The following is a 17,727-nucleotide window of genomic DNA, read 5'->3' on the forward strand; positions in this document are numbered from 1 at the left end:
GTAGACATTTTTCTAGAGTTCCCCAAGAATGGAAGTTTGTTTTGGAAAAAAATGCTTTGTTTTGAATTTCAATAATTCCCTATGCTTTATTTTCTTCATAAGGGGATGTTTTTAAAATAAATATTTGAGATACGTGGGTGTTTTATTTGTTTTATTTTTAGTCTGTTATATACAATGTGAATATGGTTGTATGCATACACAAAAAGAACCTTTATGTCTATAAAATATAATACAAGATATTATAGTTTGTACTAAAAACTGAAATGACTATAACATTTCAGTTCAAGAACACTGCTTAAACAGTACACTTCAACATGACTTCCTTCTTTTTTTTTTTTCCCACAGTAAAATTTCAGGAAAATATACTAAAACATTTTGAATTCAGACAGAAAAGTATTTGCTCAACAGAAAGTGGTTTAATTAAGGTATCTAGCTATCTCTGTAGACAACCATATGTATGCATGCTTCAAACATGAAGTAACTTAGCAATACATTCTGGGCTTTACTTCCCCCTTTATTGTTTGAATCATTACTGGAACAGCTTCTTATCTTATGTAAATCACTGTAACTTCTTTGGTTCTCATGCAATAATGCCAATTTATATCAGATGAGAAGATCTGACCTGAGCTAGATTCTGCTCATCAAATTATATGCAGCTTGCGTTAGTTTAAAATCCATTGCATTCTTATGATGCTATTGAAACTTTGCATGGTTACCTTTATAAAAAATTTCCAGAAACGTGGGGTGTACAAAAAGCCCCCAGAAGCTTGCATACATCTGTTTTAGATAGGAAAAGGCAGAAATGTTTTCAGGATTATGCAAAATCCTTTGTTAGCATGTTAATCTTGTTAGTGAACAGTCAAATCTGAGGTAATGTCAAGAAAACCTTGGGGAATGTGCCTGAACTATCCTTCCAGTTAAGTTTCCCAGTTATTGGCCAGAAAATTTCCGGATTTTTCCTTGTACAGCAAACTGGGTCACCTAAAAACAGATTTTGAGACCTAATGATCTGTATTATTGTTTACTATTCCCAAGGAGATCTGAAGTTTTTTAAGCACTGAATTAAAAATATTTTATTAATCACTGTAATTTCCTGATATGTGCAATTTCCAAGTTACACTATAAATTAGTCAATGAAAGTATGCAATTCGCAAAGCTTAGTCAACTGAGAAAGTCATTTAATGACTGACTGATATCCAGGTAAATAACTGGAGCTAATTCAACATATAATTACAGTATATCTACAAAACCTTACCCATATCATAGATGCTTTTAGCACTTAAGCTTTTTTACAAAATTTGCTTTCAAATAGCATGTAACCTAAGAGATGCAGGGAAACTCAGAATAGTCAAGATTTTTTTTCTGGGGTCTAATTGCATAGTATATTGCATTTTAAATTTAAAATTAAACATATTTTAAAAGATGGTATGTTTAGAAAACTTTAGAACATAGTTTGAGAACAACAGGCTGGTATATGCAATGTGAATAAAAAGTCCTAATTTGGGTCTACAGCTGCTGATTGCACTAAAAAATAGTTTGAAATAAATGGGACTCAGTTAAATATAAATGTTGTTCAAAATGAACCTCAGCTTTCTAGAAGAAGTTGCTTAGTCATACAAAGACTATAAGATACTGAAGACCTGACCTCAGAGGAGGACCATGAAGCCCCACTGTTCTGGAGGAAGCTGCCTACACAGCACCACTTGCAGGGTAAAATGTGACTCAATACTGCACATCCTTACTCTTCTGTTCTTAGACATGGGGCTTATTCTTTCTCTTTATAAAACCTTTGATGTGTGCCATGCAGCACAAAGTTTCACAATGGGAGAAAAGCAAGCACTTCTAGTCTAAGGAGGGCTTGCAAAGCACTATCATGTCTCTGTGAAAATGAGCAGTATACGCTCTGGTCTTTGTGAGACAAAGACCATTAGCAGAAAAATCCCTTTATTTTCTCTCTTCATTTGGGAAGGATAAAAGTGTAGTTTGCACTGCTCTACATACTCCATAGGTGCAAGGACTGAGTCTCAGCTCTGCGAGCATGTATTATGGAGGAGCTCGTGTTCTCTCCTGTCCATAGCAGGAAAACGTCTCTCAGTTTCATCTTAGACATAAACCCCAATTAGAACAACAAATCCTAACTCCATAAATTATCAGCTGTTTATTTCAAACACTGAGCCTGCCCAAGTGGTCATAAGCACTGGGAAACAACAGATCTGAAACCAAATAACACAGCCTAATGTCTTTCTTGATGTGAGTCTACTCATGACAAACTTTTCTATGCAGCCGCTCCCCTAAACTCATCAGGATCTTTTATGTAATTTCCTAACACCTTCTGCATTATGCAAATTTTATAACATCACATACATGTCATCATTCATTAAAATCTGGAAGCCAGCAAAAGAAGCTATAGTGTTGGATGTTGGCATCAGGCAGGCAATCTGAGCTGCTTTGGGATCATTATTTTCAGCTGCTCTTGAAAAACTGTAGATTTTTTCTTGAGACCCCTGTTTGTCACTATTCTTCTCGTCTTCTCGCTGGCTTTCTGCCTCAATGATGCACTCTGGCTCTTCATATTCTAGCTTGGTTTGTATCATTGCATGATCAGTTTTGTCTATCCATTCCTAGGAAAATGAACGTTGATGTTGGCAGGACTGAGATATCAATCAAAAGAAACCTGGCTGTACAGACTGATTTTCCTTTAGTAATGGCATCTTTCCAGGATAAGCCACAATGGAGAAGATGAAAAGGAAGCAATATAAACAAGCAGGACATAAGATAGCACGATGGAAGAAAGGCAGGATGGAAGGAGAGCAAATAGGATTCCACAAATGCATACAAACTCCTACTTATTATCGAGACCACATTAAATACATCTTTGTATTTAATCAGGGCCTTTAGAAAGCCTTGGATGTGTAAAAAACCTGGTGTTCCCTCCTTGATAGACTCATGCATTCTTTGACCCAAGCCCTGACTTAATCTAAATTGAGACTGAGTTTACGTGGAGATTTACACATAGTATTTCTGTATTGAAGCTTCAGTATTAATTTGCATTTATATCTTTCTTCTTCAGTTTCAGTTTAAAGCTATTTTATATTTAGAAAGTTTTCAGTTTGTCACTGAAACATTATTACTGCTCTTTGATATTGTCATTGGGTTTGAAAATGTAAATATTTGACCTGTCTCCACTCAGAGGAAACTTAGTAGTAATTAGCATAAAGACAGCCCAATTAATACAGAAAAATATGTCACATATGTGATGTCATGGACTCAAGAAGCAGTAAGAAAACAAAAGCAAAAACTGTGATCTGTTTATTTGACAGCCATTTCATGTCTAAAGGTTTAGTGACCATACACCTCTTGGGGTAAGAAAAGATGCTTCCTACTGTGACTGATGCCTCCAAAGGCACAAGTGCCATCACTGGCTCAGTTCTAAGTCTCACAGCAGTTCACAAACATAAAGGGCAAGATCAGGATGAAGCAAGCTCCCTGAGCTAGTGTGTGCAGGAATGGATGCAAACACCACAATGGCATCTCACTGGGTATTGTGCCTCTGGACACCCTTAAATTCTTCTCCAGCAATTTCCCTGTCTCTTTCTATAGTAAGTGTCCTTTCACAGTGCCAAAGTAGCACGACACTGATTGTATGAGCTCTGGTATGTGGTCTGTGGATCCTCTTGGTGATGTTGCACGAGGGGAAATGCTTTTCTCTTGGGTCAGAGAGCGCTTGTGGTAATGTGTGCAAAGCAAGTATCATTAGCTACTTTCAAATTATACCCAACACTGTAGAGTTCACAGCCTTGCTAGGAAGGCAATGTTTACCTGGAAGTTTCCGTTATGAACATTAAAGAGATCAGCAAATATGTATTTTGGATCCGGTATAGCAGGCATGACTGACTTTTGAAGCCTGCAAAGAGGAAAGAAAAATACAAATCGATGTTTTGTTATAGTGTAGTCATTCATTCAAAAATCTACTTCAGCACAGTTCTGTAGCCACAAATATATTTTACATGACAGTACTCTAGGCTTGATTTCTTTTAAATATGTTCTAAAGTCAAAAAGCAGTTATAAGAGTATGATAACACCATTAGGCTAAGAGTGATTTTTCTGATGGATTTTCAACTAACCCCATCCTAGTAAAATCTGGACTTTGTACAAATTTCCAGCTAGTCAGCAAGTGCCATTCTTCTCCATGCAGTAGTCAGAGCTTTACAGCCCCCTAGACAGGGGAGATGGTGCAGGAACCAGCTGTACTGCCTGACTTAGTGAACACAAATGTAAACTTGAAACATAGAAATATAGGAGAAAAAACTCAACTTATGATCTAAAAAGGTTATGAGAGTCCCATATACTTTCAGATCATTTTCTGAAATACTGCATTTTTGGCTTTTCCTGCCCCCCCCCCCCCCCCCCGAAAAAGCCAAAACTTGGGGCCTTTGCAGGTTTTTTTTGTTGTTTGGTGGTTTGTAGATTTTAAACATGCACAGAGTCATTCAACTGCAAATCCAGATATTCTTATAGTCTTATTAAAGTTGAATGCACTCAAGCTTACTTCAGCCTACTGCACAAAAGAATGTCAATTCACAAGAAATAACCAAAATAATTAGCTTCTCAGGATTTAACTAGATTTCTAAAAAAGATAAGAAATTAAGTGGAAGAGACAGAATTTTATCCTGAAACATTGTCTTTTACCAGAATTGTTCTGGTTCTGAAAATTAAAGGCCTTGGTGTTTGGAAGGCCAGGATGCATTATCGCTCAAATAGTAATTAAGCTACTGACTTCTACATCTTCATGATGACTTCGTTTATCAGATAAGAATTTTGAGTGCTAAGAGACTTGATCCTGAATGATAGCTCTATTTTCATGACATGGTTATTTAGTAGTAACCAATAAAATTATATTTACCTCTGCCATTTACACAGAAGAATCAAGAGGGTAAGTATCATTAGAAGTACTGCCAGCAAACAACTTAAAACAATTACTGTGTTTGACTGAGATTTTATATCATCATCACATGAATCTAGAAATAATCACAAAAAAAGTATGTGAAAAAATTATTTTTTGCTTTAACAGTAAATATTCCTAATCACGCCAGAACATCGACTTTTCTTTAAAAAAAAAGAAAAGAAATGTTTTTAAGTACAGATAAGACAAATTCAATTGTTCAATTGAAACTGAAAAGAAAAGTCATCCTTCTCCAAATCTTGCAACAAAAGAAAATTGTGCTTTTATTTATCTAAATTGACCTGGTACAGGACGAAGGAGAGGGCTTACAGGCAAAGAGTAGAGGCATTATGAATGAATCTAGTATTTCTTCTCATCTTCACCACATTGCATTGACAGTGATACAGCAACTTTGTTCTAAGATCTATATATTACATATACCTACTTACAATCACTAAACTGCAAGTGCGATTTTACATGTAGCCTAAATGTCTTATTTCCCAAGATGAAACAAACAAACAAACAACGTCTCCCCCACCCCAGCAAACAAAAAGCCAGCAAACCACAAGTGCTGATACCCAGAAAGTAACTAGTGACATGATATCATCTAACACACAGGTATATAAAACTAACTAATGCATTTGTTCACTTTTTGGCACTCTCAGTGTTTTTCCTCCAGCTTTTGTAATGCCACCTCAAAACTCTACCTCCTACTACTAACCTTCTGGTCTCCATGTAAATACTGTAAAAACTAACCTGATTATTCATACAGGAGCAACTGTCCAGCCTGTTCCACCTGCCTGCTTTGTTTAGCTTGTCAGAAAGTCACAAGCAAAGTGATCCCCGAGTAAGTACGCAGAGTCTATGAAATTTCTTGAGCACAGTTTTGTTCATGGCTTCCTCTGATGTTAGATTTGGAGTGAATAATAACTCATTAAAGTCCTGAAGTGAAGCGTTTGCCCCCAGGAAGGGACTGTGCCAATGTTGCTTCTGATCCAGGGGCACCAAGAGTGACTGAACCTTCCATGCTTTCTGTCCTTGCAGTTACCTGCTGGCAGCCTCTGGTCAAATGGTTATGTGCTCACCTCTCAGAGGTGCTTAGGGAGACATTGTCCTCAGTATTTTCTAAAGGGCATTTGCCAGCCACACCTGAGGACATGCTTGCAGACTCACAATTTGCGTGGTGGAGGAGGCTTCTCTGGAGGTCAGCACTGTGGTTACTACTAGTGCCCAGGCTACACATACCTGTGCTCCAGGATTTCATCCCAGGTTTGTGTATACAGATTTTCTTCTTGTGAGCTAATAACCCATTGCATTTTAGAGAACGCAGATCTGGGTACACTGGACATCTGGGTGTCTCATAGTTCTGATTGATAAAGCCTAATGGGTAGAATTTTGTGCTTAGCTGATATGATATGAATGTGCTGGGATGGTTTACAGTCTTTTCTTTATTACAGCAAATCTGCTCTTTGGTTTTGATAACCAGTAGAAATACAGTTTCCATCAAAGATGGTCAATCACACTCAGTTAAATGTGTCTGTCTGGTGGGAAAGCAGTCCTGATACTGACTTTGCTTCCATTTAATCTTTTTTCCCCCTGTCCTCCTTGTTTTGATCAATCCAGCACATATGAGCATCAGACTGCTATGACCTCTGGTTCTGTAGTTCAACTGGATGTAGTTTCAAAACAGACTGCCTTCAAAAATGGGGCATTAAGGATTTTCTTAGGGTTCAGGTTTGATGTCCACATATCATATGTGGACACATAAACACATATGCATCACATTGCTGTCATTGGTGGACCCTAGGCACTATTGTAAGACAAATAATGACACTCTTAACTTTGCTGATTATGGCATAAATTGATAGTGTTATGGGCCATCAGGAACAAAGTGGACAGGAGTTAAACACAGGCAATTAGACATCCACATGAACTTTCTTTCATAACAGAAGATGGAGCACAACAGTGCAACATCAATTTGCTTCATGTTCCCAGCCTCTTTTGCAGTCACCCCTTCCCCATTTGTACTTAGACAATATATGAATCTAGCACAGCTGTTACCTAATAAGGTGCCATTCATCCAAAATGTTTCTGCTTCCCAATCACTGTTGTAATTAACTACATTGCAGTGGGGTACTAGCCTCTTCAGTCTGACCCGGAAAGAATAGCATTTCCTTGGATCAAAGCCTTGTTCTCCAACACTGCAACACTTAGAAGTTCTGGACTGAGAAGGAAGGCGTATCATCGTTAATTCCAATTTTCAAGACAGTGCTTCAGAATGCTACACTCAGTCATGATCACAACTAGAACAATGGATAGGCCAACCCAAAACCTCAGAACTGTATTTTAACTTCTCTGAGTTTTGAGGAATTCTGTTTCTTGACTAACTCTTCACTATTCACAGCATTCCTCATTCTTTGATATTGAGTTGAATGTCATAACAATCATTACATAGTGCACTATGTTACAGTTGCATATTTACAATATGCAAAGACACTTCAATCCACAAAATATTTACCAGTTATATTTGAGACTGGAAAGGTTTAAGTGAATGAAATAATATTGAGAAATACTTAACAACAAACTTTAGAATAAATACAAATCCTGTGTAGTCTCTTTTCTTTCATTCTATTTCATTTTTTTTACCTCCCTTTTTCTCTCTTTTTTTAAACTCTACGCTGCTTTCTGCTTTTGTCTTCCAAAGCTCCTCTATTCTGAATGTATGACCTTTCCCTTAGATTGTCATCAGCTCTTTGGGTGACAACTAGAGACAACTAAAAAAGTAAATTATTTCTGGCATGGCAGGGATTCAGGATCCTAAAAATCTAACTTTTCTGCTACCAGCTGTATTTGAAAATATAGGATGGGAGAAAAATTTGAAAACAACTCTATTTTACACTCTGTGGAGATGTTACTTCCAGCTACTTCTAGTGTTGTTGATTGATTAAAAATGTCATGTCTAACTCACTTGCCAGTCTTTGTCAAACTTGCTTTTGTATTGAAGCTCAAGTTTCAAGCACCTCACAGCTCTCTCTGGTTTATTACAGCTTACAGTAACGGTGTCCTCTTTCCAGAAGAAGGTCACATTTTCTGGTCGATTGGGCTTTACTAAGAAGAAGAGAAACAAATTATGCTACAGTGTCTTAAAAAGAAATACTTTTCAGTTAAAATTATTGTTATTCCTTCCTTGTCTCAATCTTTCTCTGAGTAGTAAATGAAGAAGGTGGACTTTCTTCTTGGAGGGCGCATTTTTGTAGCTGACCTCCCTATTAAACATCAAAATGGAGCTTGACACCATGACACTGCTCATGATTCGAGATGCCACATTCAAAGACAGATACTATCTCATGTCAGGAACCTATTGCAAGTACTTAAGGAAAGACCCTAGTCTCCTCATACTCGCTGCAATCAAGAGAAAGAAAAAGGCTTCTTCACTGGAAAGGGACTGAGAGCTTACCATAAAACCTACAAGACACACTTGTGCAGCTGCTGGAGGCTATGTGGAGTATGCTGGGGCATCTGCAAAAATCACTGGGTGCCTGCTTGTACACAGCTGAATCTACCCCTCACTGTTTTCAGATGGTCTGAAGAGCATGCAATGGTTTGATCCATGTAGCTGATTAGTATTCAGCAGTGGGAAATAAGGAGGTGAGAAGAGTGTTACCTGCTTTCTCAATCCTTCTAGTTGCATTTTTGTATTATGAAAATTCCACCTTCCTAATTTAAAGACTTAAGTCTGATCCTTGATATTTGTGCTTTGCTACCTAATCCTTTTGGAATTCATTTTACTATCAGTGGGTGCTTAATAGCCAAATTTGAGGATCAGGCTGCAGCTTTCCATAATTTACCAGATATTGGTAAAATTATGAGATATAAAAGTATTCTCAAAGTTAGATGCCTTGACATGTTTTTGTTTAATCCCTTTTGCTAAAACATTATTAATAAAAGGTAATAGTTTATTTGGAATATATCTATTTTTTCAGATAATTCTGCATTGTATATTTTCTGCATGATTTTTATCAGAAAAAAATCTCTCCACTTTAAATGCTGTAACTATGTGCAATTCCAGAAGACTTTGATAAACCAATCTCACACTAGAAGTGAAATATGTATTTGGGAGCAGGAGGTATTTAATAAAAACGGGACTGTTGTCTCTCTACTAGTACGAGGATGTCTCTTTATGCTGTCAGAATGTACCAGAGCCACTCAACTAATTTCTATTGACTTCTGATGATGGTTTTATGACAATGTCTTTGATAAGAAGTAGTTTTCTGCCTTACATCCCATGGAAGATGACAAAAGAATGGAAGGTTGAAAATACAAGAAAGATCACACAGCCAGCACTAAGAAAAGAAACTATCAACTTTTATTCATTTTCCTGTTAGGAATATGGAGCATACCTGCACTAGACTAAGGACACCCATATATTTTAGTACTTTCATTCTGATTTTGAAACTGTGTTTTGGGACAAATCTGACTGTCCCATGTAATCTCACTCAGCTGCAGCTGCACACAGGCCTGTGTAACTACTGATGACCACAAGGGATGAAAATCAACATGAAATAACTATAGTTTGGTTTTGGCACACACACTAATAACATTTTATACACCAATATAACTGATTTCTTCTCAAACTAAGGACAACTAGAGAATCACTGAAGACACTGGGACTACCAAAGTAGTTGTGGTTTTACATACTTACTATAAAAATCAGATTTTAGTTTTTTAGAAAAAAACTCTTCACTTCCATTGCTGTTCCTGATAGAGATGGCAAGGGTGGGTCCTTCTGTCTTAAAAAGACATCCAGAATTATAACCTTGATCCAATAAATAGGTGGGACATGGCTTCCAAACTTTGGGCTTGCCTTCATCAAATCTATAAATGAAATAATGTTGGTGAATGGAACACTCTTACTAGTTAACACAGGCTAATTCCATTTTGTTACTGTTCTCTCTTCTTTCTTTCTTTCTTTTTCAAATGCTCCTATCAAGAAAAGTCTGCATATGGAATTTCTTTAAGTGTCAAATTTCATAGTGATGTGAGGGAATTCATTATCCAAACCTCACTGACTTTCCAGCCCTGGGTTTTGATGCAGCCTGAAATTATCAAGTTTCCTTCATGCTGTTGTTTTCTAATAAGAGAATAACTGGCTCAAACACATGTTTTCATGAACCTGTTTCCAAGATTGTACTGCTAAAAGTTATTTCACATATACCACCCAGAAAGAAAAGGGAAGATCAAGTGCTATGACTATCTTTAACCAAAACATTAAATTTCTGTTAGTCATTAATGACGTCAGTTAATAAGGAAAATATACACACATGTGGAAAAAAACATTTTCAATAGTGTAATTAGCATTAGCATTTAGCACAACAACAGAAGAGGGACAAATCTTTCATATAATGTCTGTTGTGACTGACTGTTCAGCAGGCTTATTGATTTGTACACTTCTGTAGCAGGTTGTGAATACAAACAGGTTTCACACTGGATGATTAACAAATGTTAAAAGCATTTTCAGGTACAGTTCACAGAAGACTCAAATGGACTTAGGTGTTTCAGCCTCCCAAAGTAAATCCTTTAAGAAGGGAAGAATAGGCACTGTCAATACTCACGTATAAGAAAATGACACATTCTCGCCGGGAAATAGTTCTCTTGCTGCCCATGTGATCTGCATCTTCTCATTATTGAAATTGATTATTGTGGTGCTGATGGCATCTTTCCAACCTGCCCAGAACGTTGACAGAGAATATGATTTCTGCAGTGAATATGAAAAGCAACTCCTGACATTGGTAGGCAATCAGTATTTCAAAGATACGTATGCGATAGACTCAGATGATCATAAAATAAGAAGACATAAGAACATCTAAAACACGAGGAAACAGTAAAATAACCTAGAGAGGTTGAAATTAGAATTTCAATATAGCAAAATGAAAGCGTGCACAGCAACACCAGAGAGCACCCCGTAGTCCCTGGGCCAAAAGGTATAGACTGGTTCACGTGTATGCAATGCATAGAGTCTATACCTTGAGGCCAGCTTTCCCCCATAATACCTGCTAAGGTTTTCCTGCTAAGGAAAACTATTTGGAAACTAATGCCACATGGAGCCTGTGTTTAAACTGTCAAATATTTACTGTAAGAAACAAGGGACTAACACCACACCATAGGAACCCAGAGGAGATCAGCACAGGTAGGTGTACTGCATATTTGATCTATGTGGTTCTGGCCAATTCCACCTTACAGACAAGCAAGATCACTTGATGTCCTCTGACTGTACACAGATCTTATTTCCTCTTCTGACCTTCTCCTTGTTATACTTCTTACTAGGAACAGAGGTATTTTAATTCTGTGTCCATCAGGATTCCACAGACACTGAAAATAAATCTGAGATTGAAAATTGAAGAAATTAAGAAGGCAGAAGGATTAGAAATCCATTCTATATCAAAGAGAAGGGCAAATTATTTATTTTGCATTCTATAAGATATGAAATTATATTTACTTGAATGAACCAAGAGGACGAAACTGTATCTTGAATATCAGCAAGAAATCACTTGAGGGTAAAATTTACAGACTGCTGTCTCCAGACATTAAGTGTCTACTACTAAAAACTTTTGCTGGAATATTCCTGCCTAGCAGGAGAATAGAGGATTTTAGCTTTGATTGCTGTCTACATTTCATGCCACTATGGACTTTTGAAGGGGCTTAAAGTTGAAAAATTTTAAAACATTTCTTATGAGCCTTTTATTGCATGCAGTGATCCTGAATGTTCATGGGAATCAGGCCTATCGTCATGGTTGCTATCTTTTGCTCCATAATCAACATTAAGAATGTGAGAAAGGCATGTGGGTTCAAGTAACTGTTTTGCCTATATATCTGTGTCCAGGCATTTCATAACTTCTGTAATTAAAGTTAGTCAAAACATTTTTGCATAGGTGTAATTGTGTTGTAAACACATTTTGTCAAAATCATTCAAGAGACAGTTACGACAGAAATCCAAGAGACACTGGGTAGATATTTCTATGTGCACGATAGTTTGGCACAATGACAGATGGCAAAATACTGTTTGTAGTGCATGATTTTGAATCAATTTTTAAGTCAAACATGAATGAAATTCTATAGTTTAATCTCAGAAGATGTCTTAACATCTCTGCAGAGAGCTGTGCACACAAGTCTTCCTGCTCTTGACAAAAAGATTTCAAATAGGCTATGTGCTAAGCAGAGAGGCATGCAGTCTCGCCAGTAGGTCATAACAAAGAGTGGATATCTGAGAATCCTATCTCGGTCGTAGCCAAATAATCCAGGCTGTGCCAGGACCCTTACCAGACGAAGGGTGCCAGCTCAAAACCCTCACTTAGACTTGGGCACTTGGGCGGCCCCATTGAAAAACACAGCAGTGATTTTTCCATAATTTGGAGGGTGGGCTCGACATCTAGCATTTATCCCATTGCTCTCTGGCTGTGAGGTTGCAGCAGTTGGCTCACAATGCGAAAGATCTGCTTGCATTGATTTCTAGTGTTAAGCAAATGGTGTGGGTTGGGTTTATATACGAGGCTGGTCTCAGGTTGCTCAGTACCATGGAGCTGCTAGTATCTGAAGTCTGAAGGGAACTGTAAAGCAAAGAGGTAACTTTACTAGTGAAAAGTAGGTGTTTGCAGATGTCAAATGATTGGTAAAGGTTTTGGGGGGTCTTGTAGAATTTGCTATGAAAAATGGCTCTAATTGCTCTGACGTATTCAGTCAGTTTGGTCACAAGCGCTGTACAGATACAGAAAAAAAGGGAGGAAGAGGAAAAAGGGAGTTTATAACCTAAACAGGCAACACCATTAAAAGAAGAGAAGAAAGGAGAGAAAAAGCTTGTTTTAAATACCTCCAAGAGGAAAATACTGCAATGCTATAAGTTTTATCCCTCCAAGTTTAGAGTGGTAAAATAATATTGTATTGCTTAGTCTTTCTGAATGAATTTTCTCTTACTGGGCAGTATAAATAACTTTTTTTTTTTTTAAATTATGTTTATAGGGAAATTGGTGGAATTAACACAGATATCACTGGTTCATTAATTGTGAGAGAGAGCACACAGAATTTGCTCATACAAATTTCTTGTATACACCTGAGAAAAACTATGGTGCCAATATTTAGATTGAATAGGTGATGTATGCTTGGAAAGCTCCTTGAACCTGTGACCATGTATCCTACAACCCTGACACTGCCAGCAGAGAAATAAAAGTAAGGATTTCAGTAAAGTGGTAACCCACCCTTCCCCCTCTGGACAGGTCAGCTCTTGAAATCCTTTTTCAGGGTGCCACATTTTCTCTCAATTCCAATGCAAAAAGGACACCAGCATCAAGCCCCTGAATCCTATAAAGTTCCTTTAATGGGGTGTTCAATCTCTTCAAGCTTGCGGTGAGTGAGTCAATGTGTGGTTGGCTCTAGAGATGGATCATAAGGAAGCCAGAGGGACCACACGGGATTTCCACACACTAAGGAGTGGACACTAAGTAAAACCTGAGGGTCTGATCTGACTGGCCTATTGGAAGGCAACAAAAGCCACCAATTCATTCTGAACCTTAGACAACACTCATTATTCTGTTTTTCAGTTATATTATGATAGCTCTATACTACTTATTAGAAGCTGCAATTCAGAGATGGACACTAAATCTTGGGTTTGGCAATGCGTATTTTTTTGGATGACAAAGAAGAATATCAGTTTGGCTCCAGTCCTGCAGTGATTTATTGATGGACTTAACTTTGCACACTCTGAGTAGTCCACTTGACTTCAGCAGGATTACTCAGAGCACATCAACTTAAAAACACATATAAATCTTTCTAGGATCAGAACATTTTTCTGCAAAAAACTTAGATGTTATGAATTGAAACTCTGGGGTTTTAACATTTAAACATAAACTCCAGCAATTGCAGTTATTTAGATACTAAAATAGAAGGTAATACTTTAGCAAATACTTTAACAATAAATAGAACCATTTTATAAAAATGGAACAGAAATTGTAAAAAACTATCTGGTGATATAAATATATTCTTTCCTGTGCTCTAGTTTTTAAGAACTTCATAAGAAATCAGTCTTATCATAATTAACTAGCTATGTAGGACAGAAAAGGCTTTACCAACCTTTTATTATTAAAGACTGTGTTTCTAGAGCTCTAGTCAGGGCAATTTTCTACTGCGTTTTCTAATTTCATTTGTAGCCTTTTTGAATGTGGTATGAATTGTGTTTTGTGTAAATGTTCAGTAAATATTTGCATGCATCTTTTCAAATTATAGCATGTATATGTTGTATAATTAACATTTCAACATGAAAAGATGCATAGCCTAAGTGAGGTTTTTAGAGTTTGGATTAAATTGACATCAAATCCTCGGAGGATATGTACAGGCTATCTGAAATATGGTATTTTCTTCTGATGATCTCTCCTTTGCCTTTAACTGAAAAGGTATTTACTTTCTTTTTTTTTTTTTTTTATAAGCACCTATAGACCTATATTTCTGGACGCAGAATCATTCATGTATTTTGTTAATGGAAAGAGACAGAGAGAAAGAGAATAGAGGGGACCATTTCTTTCCCCTTCTTTATCACAGAATTTTTATTAATCCACCTGTAACAACAGATTGTTCTCAGGTAATGTGCCAGCTCTTCCACAGCAATTGTAATTATTTAAAGCATTCTTCTATTCATGATCATAAAGGCACACAATAGACTAAAGTAACACATTTATGATTATTCTTTGTATTATGATAATGGGTAGATGGAAAGGTCAAAAATATTATGAATAGGCAGTCCCTGGGCTAAAGAGGGGTGGCAGCAACTTTCTGTCTGAGGATGGCCTGCTGGTCTAGCTAGGTATGCGGTATGTTGCAGTGTTGTAGGACACATACCAGTGCCCTGGAGCATGAGCTTCAGAGAGAATTATCCAAGTCTGCATCTTCAGTGAAACCAGACAGGGACTGATAGGGCTCCACACAAGTCTTTAACCTCACAGGCACTGCTGGGCACCTTGCTTTTCTCAGAACAGAGAAGTGTGGAAAATACCACTTATGGTGTGTGGAGAAAGTACTTTTACAGGGGAAAAAAAAGAAATTTCCTGGAGCAATAAATTGTGCAGACACAACCATGAGCAAGAATATGAGCAAGTACATTCCACCTCCAAGCCACTTTTCAAAGTTTATTACTGAGAAAAAATACTATTGAAGGAGAACATTGTCAAAAGGCTGAATGTCATGGAACAGATCAAAAAAGAGAAAAAGAAGAGGCAAAATGTCAATCTGCAAAGATAACAGAATGGAACATGCATGTACTGGAACAGTTGCAACCTCATTGAAGCATAACAAAAAAGAAAAACCACTTTTGATTTCCTTACATTGATGAAACCTGATAAGTAACCACATGTTGAACTTCCACATATTGCAGCACACTGTATAGAAACTACTGGAGAGTAAGACCCAGACCCAGATCTGAGTCTACAGTCTTTAGTTACCCTTAATACTACCCATCTGTGAGAACAGTTTCATTTCATTAATAGGAACACATGTAGGCAAAAGTGCAGCTCCTTGCGCACCAGACTGCTGAATTGAATGCACAGAACAGAGACTGAATAGAAAACCTCTTTTCAAGAAAAGGAATAAGACAGCAAGAGAGCGGTTTTTATAGACATTTTGAGTCGAGGCATAATCCTTATAGCGTAATTCTTATAACCCATCAAACCAAGTGGTTTTTTTTTTCAGAAGATTGCCAACCATTGCTAGGCGTCATGACACTTTGCATTAAATAAGCACCAGAACTATAATTTTCAACTTTTGTTCCACAACGTCATGCCATCAGTACAGCATGGCTATAGGTGGTTGCCATCTCAGGACAGGTAAGAGTCATGTCCCCTCACAGGAGAGCCAGTGACTCACATGAGCAATTAACACTGGGGAATCAGGTGGTGCTGCATTGCCAAAAATGGTACTTACCGTACGTACAGCAGAACAGAGAGCTGATTTATAGGTTGATAAGAGGAGAGCATAACCTTAAAGTATTTCTTTCTCCTTATAAAATGAATGACAGGGAACTTCTGATAAATTAATGAGTGAAGATTAGATTATCGGTCTATGTGTTAGGCTTTATGTTAGATTACTGTAAGAATCCATTTATCTTTGGCAAGCTATAAGTAATGGCATTGCAGACAAACACATGAAATAGAGACATTCTTGTATTTAGGTAGCCAAATAACTGGTCTTTAATGTCTTTGTTAATTTTGCTGTTTAATAGTTGTCGTGGTTTAACCCCAGCCAGCAACTAAGCACCACACAGCTGCTCGCTCACTCCCCCCCGGTGGGATGGGGGAGAGAATCGGAAGAGTAAAAGTGAGAAAACTCTTGGGTTGAGATAAAGACAATTTAATAAGTAAAGGAAAAGCCGCGCATGTAAGCAAAGCAAAGCAAAGCAAGGAATTCATTCACTACTTCCCATGGGCAGGCAGGTGTTCAGCCATCTCCAGGAAAGCAGGGCTCCATCACGTGTAACGGTTACTTGCGAAGACAAACGCCATCACTCTGAACGTCCCCCCCTTCCTTCTTCTTCCCCCCAGCTTATATACTGGGCATGACGTCATATGGTATGGAATAGCCTTGTGGCCAGTCTGGGTCAGCTGTCCTGGCTCTGCCCCCTCTCAGCTTCTTGTGCACCTGGCAGAGCACAAGAAGCTGAAAAGTCCTTGACTAGTGTAAACTCTGCTTAGCAATAACCAAAACATCAGTGTGTTATCAACATTATTCTCATCCTAAATCCAAAACACAACACTACGCCAGCTACTAAGAAGAAAACTGACTCTATCCCAGCTGAAACCAGGACAATAGTATTTCTACTTTGATGCTTTCTCAGGTGCAAGATAATGCTGGATATTTTCCCATTCTGTTCGTTCTTCCAGAATACTAAGTGCTGAAGTCTTACCTGGAATCTGTTTTATCCATATTTGTCCATTGTGAAGGCTAGTCTTTTTTGGATGCAGTCTACTCTGTTATAACCTATGCCTTAGACAGTAAGTAGTCCTGCTTAAAGAACAGACACAAGCTTAGCGAGTTCTGCCTTGATTTTTAATTAGAAAACTTTCATAGAAATCTGTTACTATCATCATCATTACTGCTTCTTTTTTAAGAATCCACTTTCATCTCTGCTGGATATCAAGTTCTGTTTGGTTGATTCTTTTCACCAAAAAAAGTACTGAATATTGTAACACATGAAGTAAAGTACGCACAGAAATATTGCTCACTAGTATATCAATTTCTTAAATAAATACCTGTGGACTTGAACTTACCAGGAGATTGTGACTGAGAAGCCAGCAGGTTGCCCAGTGTGAAGATCATTGAACATGCTTGAAAGATGAGTCTCATGGTTGGAATGACACAACAGACTGCGAAGAGATGAGTAATTGTAATCTCTGGACTTTACTCTTTGATCATTTTATACCAGAGGCTGAGGGGAACTGGAGGAAATGACTACAGGAAATAAAAAATTGACATATCTCATGCTATAAACAAATCAGAAGTGCAGGACTTCGGAATGCACACCTTCTTCATACTATGTTAAAGAAAATAAAATTAATTTCTCAGAATATGAGTCTCTCTCTTGTCAGCACTTTGCTTTATCTTTTCACAGCTGTATCAATCAGAGGGGACCATAGCCCTGATCCAAACGAGGACCAGGTAGCTGTGCATAGCTGTGGCCATATCATACCATGGATGAAGACACTGACCTCAACATGCCCAGTGACCTGAGGGCAGGAGAGGTACAAACAGCC

At 37.7% G+C, this 17,727-nt stretch overlaps 1 protein-coding gene across 1 annotated transcript; it reads right to left on the reverse strand.

Annotated features, from left to right (window-relative positions):
• Positions 1–2,348: 2,348 nt before the first annotated feature.
• Positions 2,349–17,353, reverse strand: CRLF2 (cytokine receptor like factor 2; the record flags this gene model as incomplete). The annotated part of the gene is made up of 8 exons (XM_082337510.1): positions 17,245–17,353; positions 10,555–10,666; positions 9,645–9,817; positions 7,911–8,050; positions 7,004–7,166; positions 4,904–5,018; positions 3,820–3,904; positions 2,349–2,621 (listed from the first exon to the last, which is right to left on the reverse strand). The coding sequence occupies exons 1-8, from the start codon at positions 17,318–17,320 to the stop codon at positions 2,349–2,351; spliced, it is 1,137 nt and encodes a 378-aa protein (XP_082193636.1). The 5' UTR covers positions 17,321–17,353.
• Positions 17,354–17,727: the final 374 nt, after the last annotated feature.

This window comes from Platalea leucorodia, assembly GCF_965183815.1.
Source record: "Platalea leucorodia genome assembly, chromosome: 2".
In the NCBI taxonomy this organism is placed as follows: domain Eukaryota; kingdom Metazoa; phylum Chordata; class Aves; order Pelecaniformes; family Threskiornithidae; genus Platalea; species Platalea leucorodia.